The 11,462-nt window shown below is 50.3% G+C and overlaps 1 protein-coding gene across 1 annotated transcript in view; it reads right to left on the bottom strand.

Annotated features, from left to right (window-relative positions):
- KIAA1211L (KIAA1211-like ortholog) overlaps nt 1-11,462 on the bottom strand; it is a 76,591-nt gene that overhangs the window by 30,960 nt on the left and 34,169 nt on the right. The window contains exons 4-7 of the mRNA XM_011969673.1: nt 9,525-9,660; nt 9,016-9,180; nt 3,659-3,853; nt 9-191 (exon numbers count right to left, since the gene is read on the bottom strand). Of these exons, the coding sequence (XP_011825063.1) occupies nt 9-191; nt 3,659-3,853; nt 9,016-9,180; nt 9,525-9,660 (679 nt within the window). The remainder of the gene's footprint in view (nt 1-8; nt 192-3,658; nt 3,854-9,015; nt 9,181-9,524; nt 9,661-11,462) is intronic.

The following is an 11,462-nucleotide window of genomic DNA, read 5'->3' as shown; positions in this document are numbered from 1 at the left end:
CGTCTGGCACGGACCCCTCCGAGTGGCGGCAAGGGCGCCGGTGGCCCAGGCTCAGGGCCTCTGTCTGGCGGCACGTCCTGCTGCCCAGAGCTGGGACTCTCTTCTGGGCTGACTTCCAGCAGTGGCTTCTCCTCGTTTTCCTCCTCCTCTGGGGTGCACGTCAGGTCGCTCAGGGATTCAGACTGAGCGCGCTGAGAGAAAGAAAGATAAAAAGCATCGTCACTATAGCAAATTCCAGGAAGCCTGTCAGCTCCCCACTTTCTTCAAGGCTTGTAATGGCTTAGTGATAGCAGTGATAGCAGCACTCTAAAGTTGGCACTTAAGTAGGCATGTACCCACGGGTGTCTTTTCTCAGTTTGTATCCTCCTGGTCTACTTGGGCTCACAGGTGTATCGGGACAATGGCAGATATGCCTCCCAAGTAAAAGTCTACAGCTCCTCTGACAGAGCCTCAAAACCAGTGGACTAGAGAGTAACGCCAAGGGAAGGCGACCAACAGCAGCCAGCGTCTGCCATGCTCTGTGCTCCACACTTGTTATTTCATTTAATCCTCCATTCATCCCAGTGAGGAAGGGATGATGAGTCACTTTTTGCACTTGAGAGCCAGGAGCTCAGAGAGGCCAATACCTTGTTCAAGCCTGGCGGAGCAGGTGGCGGAGCTGAACAGCTGGGGCTCTATGGCCCTGTGTTCATCCCAGCCAGTCTCCCATGTCAACACTTTAGGAGTGCACCCTCATAGTAAAGTCAGACTGGTTTTCCTAAAAGATGGCTCGTATCATGCCAATAGCTAACCACAGCTATATAGGATAAAACCAAAATTTTCAGCTAAATTTACAGTCCTAGATTCTCTGGTCTTAAGTTGTTTCTTCCACTCCCTACTCAGGTCAAACCAAGCCCTCAACACTGCGCCAGACACTTGGTCTGAGTGACTGTCACCTCCCCACTCTCCCCCCCCCCCCTGCCCCCAACCTCCAAGATATTCTACCAGGACCCCCAAGGACTGCTTCAAACTCTCCCACTCTTTGCAGTTTAAGATTCCCCCCTTCTCTAACCTCCTGAAGCCCTACTGGCTTGGCAAACGTATGCTGCCTTGTGATATTCTTCTGAAAGATCTCTAGAATTCAGATTCCAGTCCAGCTTCCTCCTTTTGTCACAGAGTCAGTTCCTGCTCTCTCGGGAAGGATAGGAGCTCCAGGTAACCGAGAACCATTCAAAAGTAACATGTGGAAATGACCAAAAGGTTCATGGTGTAGAGACTATCTTTTTAGAAAGTTCGTGATATCAGACACCAAGAGTCGCCCAGGCTATTGCTCTCTCCTTCCCTTTGTCTAAAGCAGGAAATGTGACACTCAGGGTATGTTTGCAATAGGTTTTTCTTCTTGCTGTTTGTTATTATTTTAACATTTTTCATGGCATCTGCTTGCTAATAGAATACAGGATGCCTGGGATGTCTGTGACAATACCTAAGCAAACTCGCACCAAAATACACGATCCTATTCTTCTGGATGTAAAAAGAGGAAGAGGCACAAAGAAAGCTACAGAAGAACTTTCAAAAGTTGCAGGTCCTTTACTTTGCCATGCTGATGACCTTCTGCTACTACAGGAAACTGCTGATGTTGAAACCTCTTTGGAGGTTTCCTTTTAAACTAGGATGGAGGTCACCTTTTAAAACTATCAGTCACGGAGCCCACACAAGGCAGCAGAGGGGGTGGCATGCGTGTTCTTTCCCGTCCTGGGAGCATTTAGGGAGCATCTGAAAGCACCTTCGTCCCTGAGAGGGGCCAGGCCACAAGGAAGATCCTTATGGTTGGGAAGAGGGACCTCATGACCAAAGGGCAAAGGGTGCTATGGACACTGAAGGACAGAGGCCCCCAGCATCACAGGTTCCACAACAGTGGATGGAGGAAGATATGGACACCTCTGAGAACTTAAGATACCTATGCCTGCTCCTTACCAAGCAGGGAAGGGGAAAAGAGGGAAAGACCATGGATGTGACAGTTGAAATCAAGGAAAGGCTGTGTTTACCTGTTTGCACAGACTGGCTACATCAGGTTTTCTGTTATTCTACAAAGTGGGATTCAAGAACTAAGTCAAGTTCAAATGTAAAGAAAGAAGGATACAGCCCTGCCCAGATGGGAGCAAGAAGGGAGGCTGCGTTTCCACCTGGAATAGACACCAGGCTTCGCTCTGTCACCAAGTCCTGGCCAGGTTGTGGCTGGCTATAAATGCCCTGGCCAGAGCAAAAGACATCCCCATGGGAGTCATAAATCACAGACTTGAGGACCAGAAGGGAGCAGCCCCTGGCCCTGTGGTCTCATTCAGCACGAGGACAGGCAGGTCTTCAGTGACTGGACCTTGTCACACTGACACAGCACACAGCCTCTAACTGTACATGCACTGGATACACACACCTATGGCACAAGTATCCTGGTTCCTAGCTGGCACATCAGCCTGAAGGTAACTCACCTTGCTTCTTTCCCCAGCATTAGTCCCCTCAGAAGTCCACTCTGCTGACATGAGTTTAAAGAGCACCTTCCATATGCCCAAAGGAAAACTCGCTCTCTTCGGGGAGCTGCTGAACTCCTGAGTGGCCCTAGTCCAACTGTCTGCAGCTGAGGCACCCAGCTTGCCCTGAGTACGTCACCAACACACCCCAATCATGTCGCCAGGGAAGGACACAGGATGTTAGCCTATGAGCATCTCTTTATCAGCACTGTCATTCTCTGTGGCCAGGCTGGCCCCCACTCCAGGGGGGAGGTGTTACAGTGCCCATCAGGTAGGGGAGAGGGAACAACCCTGTGTGAACCTCGAACCTGCCAGTAAATGAAGCCAAAGTGTTCCATGAACCAGTTTCTCAGCTTCTAGGACTAGGAGGTAACGACACCCCAAGGCAGCACACCCAGAGAGGGGTCTATCTTTTCTCTCCATGCTACTGAGTAGGCCCTCGTCCAAGGCAGGTGTCCACGCTAGTGTTTCGGCTTCTTTCATTCACTCATTTGTTAATTCACTCATTCATTTGTTCCGTCGTTCATCCAACAACTGTTGTCATTCAACAACTCTGTGACCCGAAATGTTCTAAGGGCTGAAAGTGCAGCCGGGACAGGGTCTCAAAGAAGACTGGCAATAAGAGCACATCCATTTACAAAGGTCGCTCTGGCATGAGGCGAGTGCTCTGAAGGAAGTGAACGGGCAGGTGAGTTTCTCTGGGGGACTCTCAGGCCCCAAGGCTGGGACACAGCAGCACCAAGGCCTGAGGCTAGAGGCAGCTGTGAGCTCAAGAGGCAGAAAGGTGGCCAGAGTGCTGAGTGAGAAAGGTAAGAAGCCTGAGGGGTAGGCAGGACCTGATGTACCAGGCCTGGAGTGTGGACTTTACTCTGAGTGCACGGGGAAGGCAACCAGCATTCAGTAGTGAGTGTGTGAGGAATGACGGACAGACGGATGGATGGATGGATGAATGGAGCGATTCTGCAAGGGAGAGACAGATCTGGATTATGTTTAAAATGATGAGCAACTTCATCTTCTGCAGCATGGCTCCATCAACTGTGGGAGTGCTCGGAGGGGCACGAGACCCTGTGGGAGGGAGTGAGGTTGTGCGGGTTTGCGGGGGGTGTGTTAAGCCTGCCTGGCCTGCCTCTGTGTGGAGAAGGAAACCCAATTACCGATGAAAGCCGCCTCATCTTACTCGACCGCTGGTTGCGGGGCTTGACCTGGAGCTTGTGCTTAGCTGCAGAGTTGTCCAAGCAGGAGGAGGATTCTGGAGGGTAACTGAAGTCGGCCACTGGTGCCAGGCTGCTGTCCGAGGTCCGGGCAGAGACAGTGCTGTCGCTTACATGGTCTGGAGACACGACAGAGACCTTCATGGGACGAGAACAGACACACAGAGCATGAACCTCACCATGTGAAATAAGGACGACCAAAGCAACAATGCCCTTTTCTGCCCAGGCTCAGTCTTCTCACACTGTCTCTGGCTTGATGTGTGTGGAAATTCTTTCTTTCTTTATTTTTTTTTCAAGATGGAGTCTTGCTCTGTCACCCAGGCTGGAGTGCAGTGGCATGATCTCGGCTCACTGCAACCTCCGCCTCCTGAGTTCAAGCAATTTTCCTGCTGAGTAGCTGGGATTACAGGCACCCGCCACCACACCCAGCTAATTTTTGTGTTTTTCGAAGAGACAGAGTCTCACCATGTTGGCCAGGCTGGTCGCAAACTCCTGACCTGGTGATCCGCCCGCTTCGGCCTCCCAAAGTGCTGTGATTACAGGCATGAGTCACCACGTCCGGCCAATACTTTCAATTTGATTCTCAACAAAGAGGGGTCTAGGATCCTCCTGGAGAAGGGTAAATGGCTGGGAGTTTAAAGTACAGGGCCAGCTCCTGGAAACCTGCCACTCCTTCCCAAGACCATGCAGAGAACCTGTGTCTCAGGCTCCCGTGTCACTCTTCTGTGGCAGCTGGCACAGGCACTTCAGACAAGAGCTTTCTCTGTCAAAACACACCAGCCCGATTTGTCCAAGGGCACAGTCACCTGGTCCTGTCTCTGGAAGCTGAGAGGAAGGTTCAGAGGTGTGATTTTAGAAGCAGGGGCGCAGGAAGTGCCAAGCCCACCGCCCAGCATTCCGTCACTGGAGCCCTGTTGGTTCCACCTAGAAGGTCTCTGTGTGCTCATGTGTCCTTTTGAAGAAATCTGGCTGGAAACTGCCATCTGTTAAGTTACAGGTATTTTACTCATTTATACTTCAGCACGGAAGAACTGATAGCAAATAGCAAACATGTCACCTGGGACAAAGGGATGCTGACAGCCATGTGGAAGAATGAGGGCAATACCCACAGATCCCTGCCCCCCGAACTTGGCCAGCTCCACCACTGAGTGAGGTCGAAGTTTGCTCCCCTGTGGACACGAGTTGGCATGAAACTCGGAGCGCCTGTGAGCACATGCAGCCCAGACGAGGGGCGAGGTGCACAGGGAGACTATGGGAGGTGGCAGGCTTTTCATATAACTCTGTGATCTTCAAACAAGCTTTGTATTCAAGCACAGTGTGCAATATTAGTGTCAAGTTTCCATTTAACTTTAGAATTTTATTCACACAACGATTCAGTAAGCCCTCAGGAAAACAGTGAATGAGGCAGTGAGACAACACACCAGTGCCGTCTCCAGTGGCAAACTCCTAGGGCCATGGGCACATCTGCGGTTTCTTTTCCATAACCCTGGGACCCCCACACAGAGCAGGTGCCCAGCAGCCTTTGCTAACCCGGGCAGGGAACCATAAGGATGATCATACTGGAGAGATGGGCTCCGATACAGGAGGAACAACCTCTCCCTGTCACGTGAAGCTCTCTCCTATTAAGAAAAGTGTAAGTTTATCTGTGTAAACGAGAAGGAGATAATTACTAAAATGGGGGAGAAGAGGCTAAAAGTGATCATAATCTACTTGAATTCTCTTTTAGCTACTCAGGTACTTACGGGAATAAGGCAAGAAAAATTATGTTAAAAATAAGTCACAAGTCTCCTGATCACAACTACATCTGTGCCTGTGGCTCTGGCTCTCACTGTGGTCACTGACAACTCAGGAAGTCGCCTTAGATTGGGAAATCGATACCTTTCCCAGAGAGCCTTCCTTAAAGGTCACAAACAGGATGTGTACATTTAAAAATAATCGTACAGAGTCTGTAATATCTACCCTTGTCTAGAGGAACAATGGATAAACATTTGCTTAAAAAGAAAATCTCACTGCCTAGGACTCATGAGAATAGACGAGAGGGGCCTCTTTGCAAGTGCGGTGAGCATGATCACGGTGCCTGTGACAATAATACCCCGGATGGTTCCTCTTCATAGAATAAAGCCCAATACCCTGGAGGCTCCGAAGGATGCAGAGCAGGCTCTCCTCCCTGTGGGCCGCCCTGTGTCTGTCCTGCGTGGGCAGATGTCTTGGGTTCAGGCCCACTCTGGCCCCTGGGTTAGGGGACCTTGGCATGGAGCTTAACTTCCCTGACCTGTGTCCCATGTACAAGCTCTCCCTGACTATAGAACTCAACTCCTCTGGCTTCAGAACTCTCACTTCTGTTTCCACGGTTGCTCTGAGAGATCTTGGGGTCCGGAAAGACCCCAAGGAGAATCGTGCCTGTTGTTGATCAGTGATGTAACTACGTGAGGTGGGCTGGCGCCAGTGCGGAGGAGGTGAGGGCTGGGAAGCGGGCTTCATGAGTGGGCTGGCAACATCCAGAACATTCACCTCTGCATGGCTTGCTTCCAGTCACCCAGTGTTTCCTGAAATCTGTGCTTCTGGATGATTCTGAAAGCAGAGGGTTTAAAAGTCTGGCATGTGGCTCTTGGTTGCAGGGAAGGCAGCCCAAAGGACCCAGAGGAAACAGCCTGGGGTCAGCAGCTTTTCATGGGCGGCCCTGAGTGACAGGTGCTTTAGGATGTGTGTCCTCAAAAAGAGGGGCTCAGCCACTGAGGAGTGGGCCAGGGGCAGTGCATGCAGGAAGGGCCACTGGACAGGAAGCAGGGTGGCCTGGCTGTTCCAGGGGTGAAAAGAAGCTGCTGGTTCTGCTGGGAAGGAGAGGTACTGATCTACCCAATCTCATCTTGTCCCCCCAAAACCCTCTGAGCCAAACCCTCTGAGGACAGAGATTCTAAGAGGCGATAAGCCTGCCTGAGGCCTCCCTCTGGAGCTGTGGGGCATGTATTTGTTCATTTGACACCAGGTCTGTGTTCCCTCCTCATCTTCCCTTCCCGCATCACCAGGAGTAAAATGACTCAGTCGCCTTGCCGGTTTATCACACTCTACCTGGCATGTCCTGCTTCATAGCAGGACACCTAGAATAGGACCAGTGAGACATCATGTTATCTTAAAAACCACCAGGTAAAACTTTCATCAGTTGTTATCACACTCGGTAATAAAATTTGAAAAAATTATTCCATATATTTCCTGAAAACCTTATTCTATCAGGAAACGTCACCTTGGTTACAACATCAAATACTTGCTACTAAAGACTCTTTTTTCCATAATAATCTTAAATTTTTCTGTCTGTGTGGGCCTGTGTGTAAGCATGTGGGCCTGTGTAAGGTGTAAACAGCCTGCAGCCCATCGTTTTGGGGCTTTAGGCACTGTTATATCAAACACCACATATTCTACAAGCCCATTTTAAAGGGTCTGTTGTTTTTCCCTCTCAATCAACCAATTATGCGTAAAAACTTTCAGGCCTCTAAATGCAATCATTGTGTCTTCAAAACGATGAAGACACTTAAGATTACCTTTTTGTTTTTAAGTCTTAAAGGCTCAAATTTTGGTTTCCTGTGAAGCTAGTAGATTGTCCATATTACCCAATAATTGATAAAATCTCAGAGCTTTTTTTTTTTTTTTTTTTTTTTAATAAAGGACCAACCACAGGAGGTGGTTGTGCTGTGACAGATAAGGTCAGGCTGGCGCAGCCAAGCCAGCTGTGGAATTTGTGCCTCAGGCTGTCACACAGGTTTGGAGATAGGCTTGCTTTTCAATGGATGGGTTCCTCACTACCTCTCCTCTTACTGCCCACCCTGGCTAAAGGCAGAGAACTGGGATGCTGTGAGAGTCAGAGACCTGTGGGATGGGAGGAGGGGGAGTCCATCTATGATGAGGAACGAGGCGGCTCACGACAGACCTCTTCCTACTGCGGAGCTCAGAAATGCACACAGTCACATCTGCTCCTGAGAGGGGGACGCTGAAACTGCACACAGGAGTATCTGGAGGTGTTAAAGGGGTACAGGGTTGGCTCGGTGAAGTCTATGAAATAGGCCACACCATCCTCCTCATCCTTTCTCCCTTCTGCTCGAGGCTGGAGAGAAGGCCTGGGTCGCCCACAGTCCTCAGACCCTGCTCATTCCAGGAGCAGGGACAGCTTCGCCCTGGAGCAGAATTCTGGAGAGAATAATTCTGTAGCCGACTTCACGTCAGTCCCCACCCCGCACACTCAGCCACACCACAGTCCTTCTGCCTTTTTCATCAGTGACGTTCTGGGAACTCACAACTACACAAAAATCGGGTGTGGCCGGGTTTATAGGTGTCAACATTGAAGTGGCTACTGAACAGAATTCAGAGAAGCACAGAATCTGCAAGGCAGTGGGTCACAACGAAGCCCCCCTTCACTGTGAATGGCCCCTCAAGCAGGCCAGAGGTGACAGGGGCAGGTGTGTGGCTATAAAAATAACTCTGGCCTTGATTTGTTTTTCAGGTGTCAGCGTAACAGATAACTCCAACTCTATCCATCCTCCACAGTCAGCCTTGTCTACACGGGAACGATGACCACCTACTTTTAACATTTATGTGCAAGTACAGTGTATGGGCATTAAGTGCTCTTACTACAATAACATAGTTTAAAATGTGGCAGCACCGCAAGCTGTGTTGTTTACGCGCGAGAAAGAGCTCAGCTCCTCGGGGGCCCCCCTCTTGGATTCTAATGGGAAAGGTGGTGTTTGGGACTGGTTCCTCCACCCTGCTGAGGTCATCAGTTCCTCTCTTGCTTGTCAACCTTTCCCTGCTGCCCTGTTTGCCAGCAACACAGCACATGACTACCCCTATGCCGACACCGCCTTCAGGTCACAGACTCAGGCACCAGAAACCATCAGAGCCTGGACTATCACGTGCTCACTACTTGCCCCTCCCGCCGGCCAAATGTCATGGCAACAGAAAACAGACACAATGTGTTTCCCTACTTCTAATGGGGTTCTGGGTCTGGTCATCTGCTCAGACAGGAAAGTCAAGGGACAGGGTTGATTCTGGGTTGATTCTATCAACCTATCACCCTCACAACAAATGTCACCAAAACCACGTCTCCTAACCAGACCTGAATTTCTACTCAAAGAACGAAAACAAACACAGCTCAAGGGCTGACTGTAGGCTCCAGTGACCCAGTCGGCCACACCGTGCACAGCCTCACCTATCCATAGAAATCTCAGGGACACACACAGGGGATCCCAGAGCTCCAGCGCCCTCCAGGGCAAGTGTGGATGGAGACGTGCAGTGGCTTAGGCCGTACTTGCCTTTATGGTGGTGCCGGGACCCACGTCGTGCAGCAGAGACATCTCTGGGGGGCTCCTGGGCAGCCCATCATCCTCAGAGCTCATGCCAGCATCCTCTCCGCGCTTGGCAGGAAGCCCCCCTGGAGGCGGCGGTGGCCCCATTTTCACATTACACTGTATTTTTAACTAGATTGGAATAAAGAACATGTGCTCTTATTTTCATCAATGATATTTATCAACAGATCCTCCTGCTCTAACTCATTCATGCTGGAAATGCCTTCAGTGTCTTGGCGTGGTGCAGAGAACTGAACGTGCATCTGCCACCAGCTCTTCCACTGCCATCACTTCTTTGTTCATCTAAGAATGAGTTGAGATCCCACTGTAACTCATTTGGTGTCTCCTGGGAGAGCTGTCATGTACATGTGATTCTACTTTACGGCATATCAAATAAACCAAGCGGAAATCATTTAAAAACTTCTCAGTGGATACTTGACTTGCACACCAGGTGACATGACCAAGGAAACATTTACCTGCAGTGCTTTAATCCGATCACACACATTTTCTTGGGAAAACACCCGCACAGGCCGAGTAGGGTCCTGTCCGGACTCAGGAATGAAAATACTGTCGTGAGAAAGGGCCCGGCTGCCCAGCGTGCCCCTCGACTCCCTAGGATAAAAGAGCCACTGTGAGACTCTGCCCACCTCCATCTTACTGACCCCCGGGGGACTCAGAATGAGAAAGGGGGATGTGGGTTAACAGAATATCAAACGACACTCCCTCTGCTGCATTTACATTTCAGGGGTCCCTGACTTCAGTTCATCCACACACTGTCAACTATTTAGAGCATTGCAGAGATAGGAATCTTCCCAGGAGATCTAAAGGTTGCGTGAATTATTTTTATTAATGAAAAAACCAAGGTTTGACAAGGTGTGAGGTGCAAGACAGCAAGCCCGCAGAGGGGAAGGGCTGGCACGGCCAGCTTCTGAGGATGTCCTGGCTGCCCCGGGGAGGGTGAGGTCCCGCCTTGTGGGCAAACACGCAGCCCCTCCATGGGCTGAAGGCTGTATGTGTGCAGCAGGCTGAGGGCCTACCTGATGAACGCATCCTCACAAGACAAACCAAGACATACATCCGTGGCTAGTTTGAAATGAGAACTACTAATGTGCAAAGCCGTGGCCTCTTTTTATGACCTGGCACCATCCGTGTGACCAAAACCTCTGTGCCTGCCTAGATCCTGGAGCAGAGATGGTGGCCTTCTGTCGTCGCCGTCCCAGTCCTTTCCTCAGCTCGGAGCTCAAGAATCTGCTCTGGGACTGAACCCACAGGACATTCACAAAATGTCCTAAAAGGATGTGGGAATTAGCTGTCAAATTTTCCTAGCAGCGCTGGCTGCCTGAACAATAGGTGGAAGGAGATGACTGAGACCCAGTGATGAAGGCAGGAAAGCCTACCTCTGCACACACGGGACGTCTCGTGTGCACCACCCCACGTCCTCCCCTCCTGCCACTCCCCTACCCTGGGCATCCTGTCCACCGTGGGGCATTAAGGACTCTGAGGTGTGGCCCTGTCCCACTGTCAACCAAACTGTGTTGGTTAATAATGCTTCCTTCTCATTAAACTCTCATGCCTGCAACCGTAAGCTTGCAAGTGGGAACCCATGGCTCCCAGGATGTGCGTGTCCTCACATGCCAGGGAGGGAACCACACCCACTGAAGGAATCGGGCCCTCCCTGCCCAGGGCAGCTCTTAACCCAAAGGTCGCACACACACTTGGATTTCTCCTCCCCAGGGGACAGCCCATGGCCCACACTCTCTGGGAACCACAACCACCACCCAAGCACCTCCGTTTTGGATGTAACGAGGAGTGCAGGCAGCATGAAGAGGCCTCTGCAAAAACACAAAATGGCACATGTGCAAGGCCATTCACTACAGCAATATTCAGAAGACTGAAAGACGGGAAACGCCCAGTGCCCCTCAGTAGGCATCTAACTGAATCAACCATGAATGTCATACAATGGAGGACTCCACAGCTGGTCCGATGGGCAGGAGGGTCTCCGCACGCTGCATACAGGCATCACCAGATACTACTAAGTGAAATAAATAACAACCACTGCAGAGCAATGTCCACAGTATGTCAGCACTGCATAGGAAAGGGGGGCCTGGATACTATCTGAACATGTGTGTGTGTTTCTTATTTTTAAAAAAATGAAAACAGAAGAAGAAATAACAAGTAAATAAAAGTGGTTTCCTTTAGGGGGAAAGAAATAACTAGATGAGGAGACATAGTGCAAAGATACCTACATTTACAACTTTGTCTTTGAAACTACATAAACGTTTTATCTAATTAAAAGACGAAACCAAACAAAAAGAGAAATTAAAAAATCGCTAAAAAGGCCGGGCATGGTGGCTCAAGCCTGTAATCCCAGCACTTTGGGAGGCCGAGACAGGCGGATCACGAGGTCAGGAGAT

Source organism: Mandrillus leucophaeus, unplaced genomic scaffold, assembly GCF_000951045.1.
Source record: "Mandrillus leucophaeus isolate KB7577 unplaced genomic scaffold, Mleu.le_1.0 Scaffold9, whole genome shotgun sequence".
In the NCBI taxonomy this organism is placed as follows: domain Eukaryota; kingdom Metazoa; phylum Chordata; class Mammalia; order Primates; family Cercopithecidae; genus Mandrillus; species Mandrillus leucophaeus.
The sequence above is the reverse complement of the archived record's forward strand: the minus strand, read 5'-3'. Positions and strand labels throughout refer to the sequence as shown.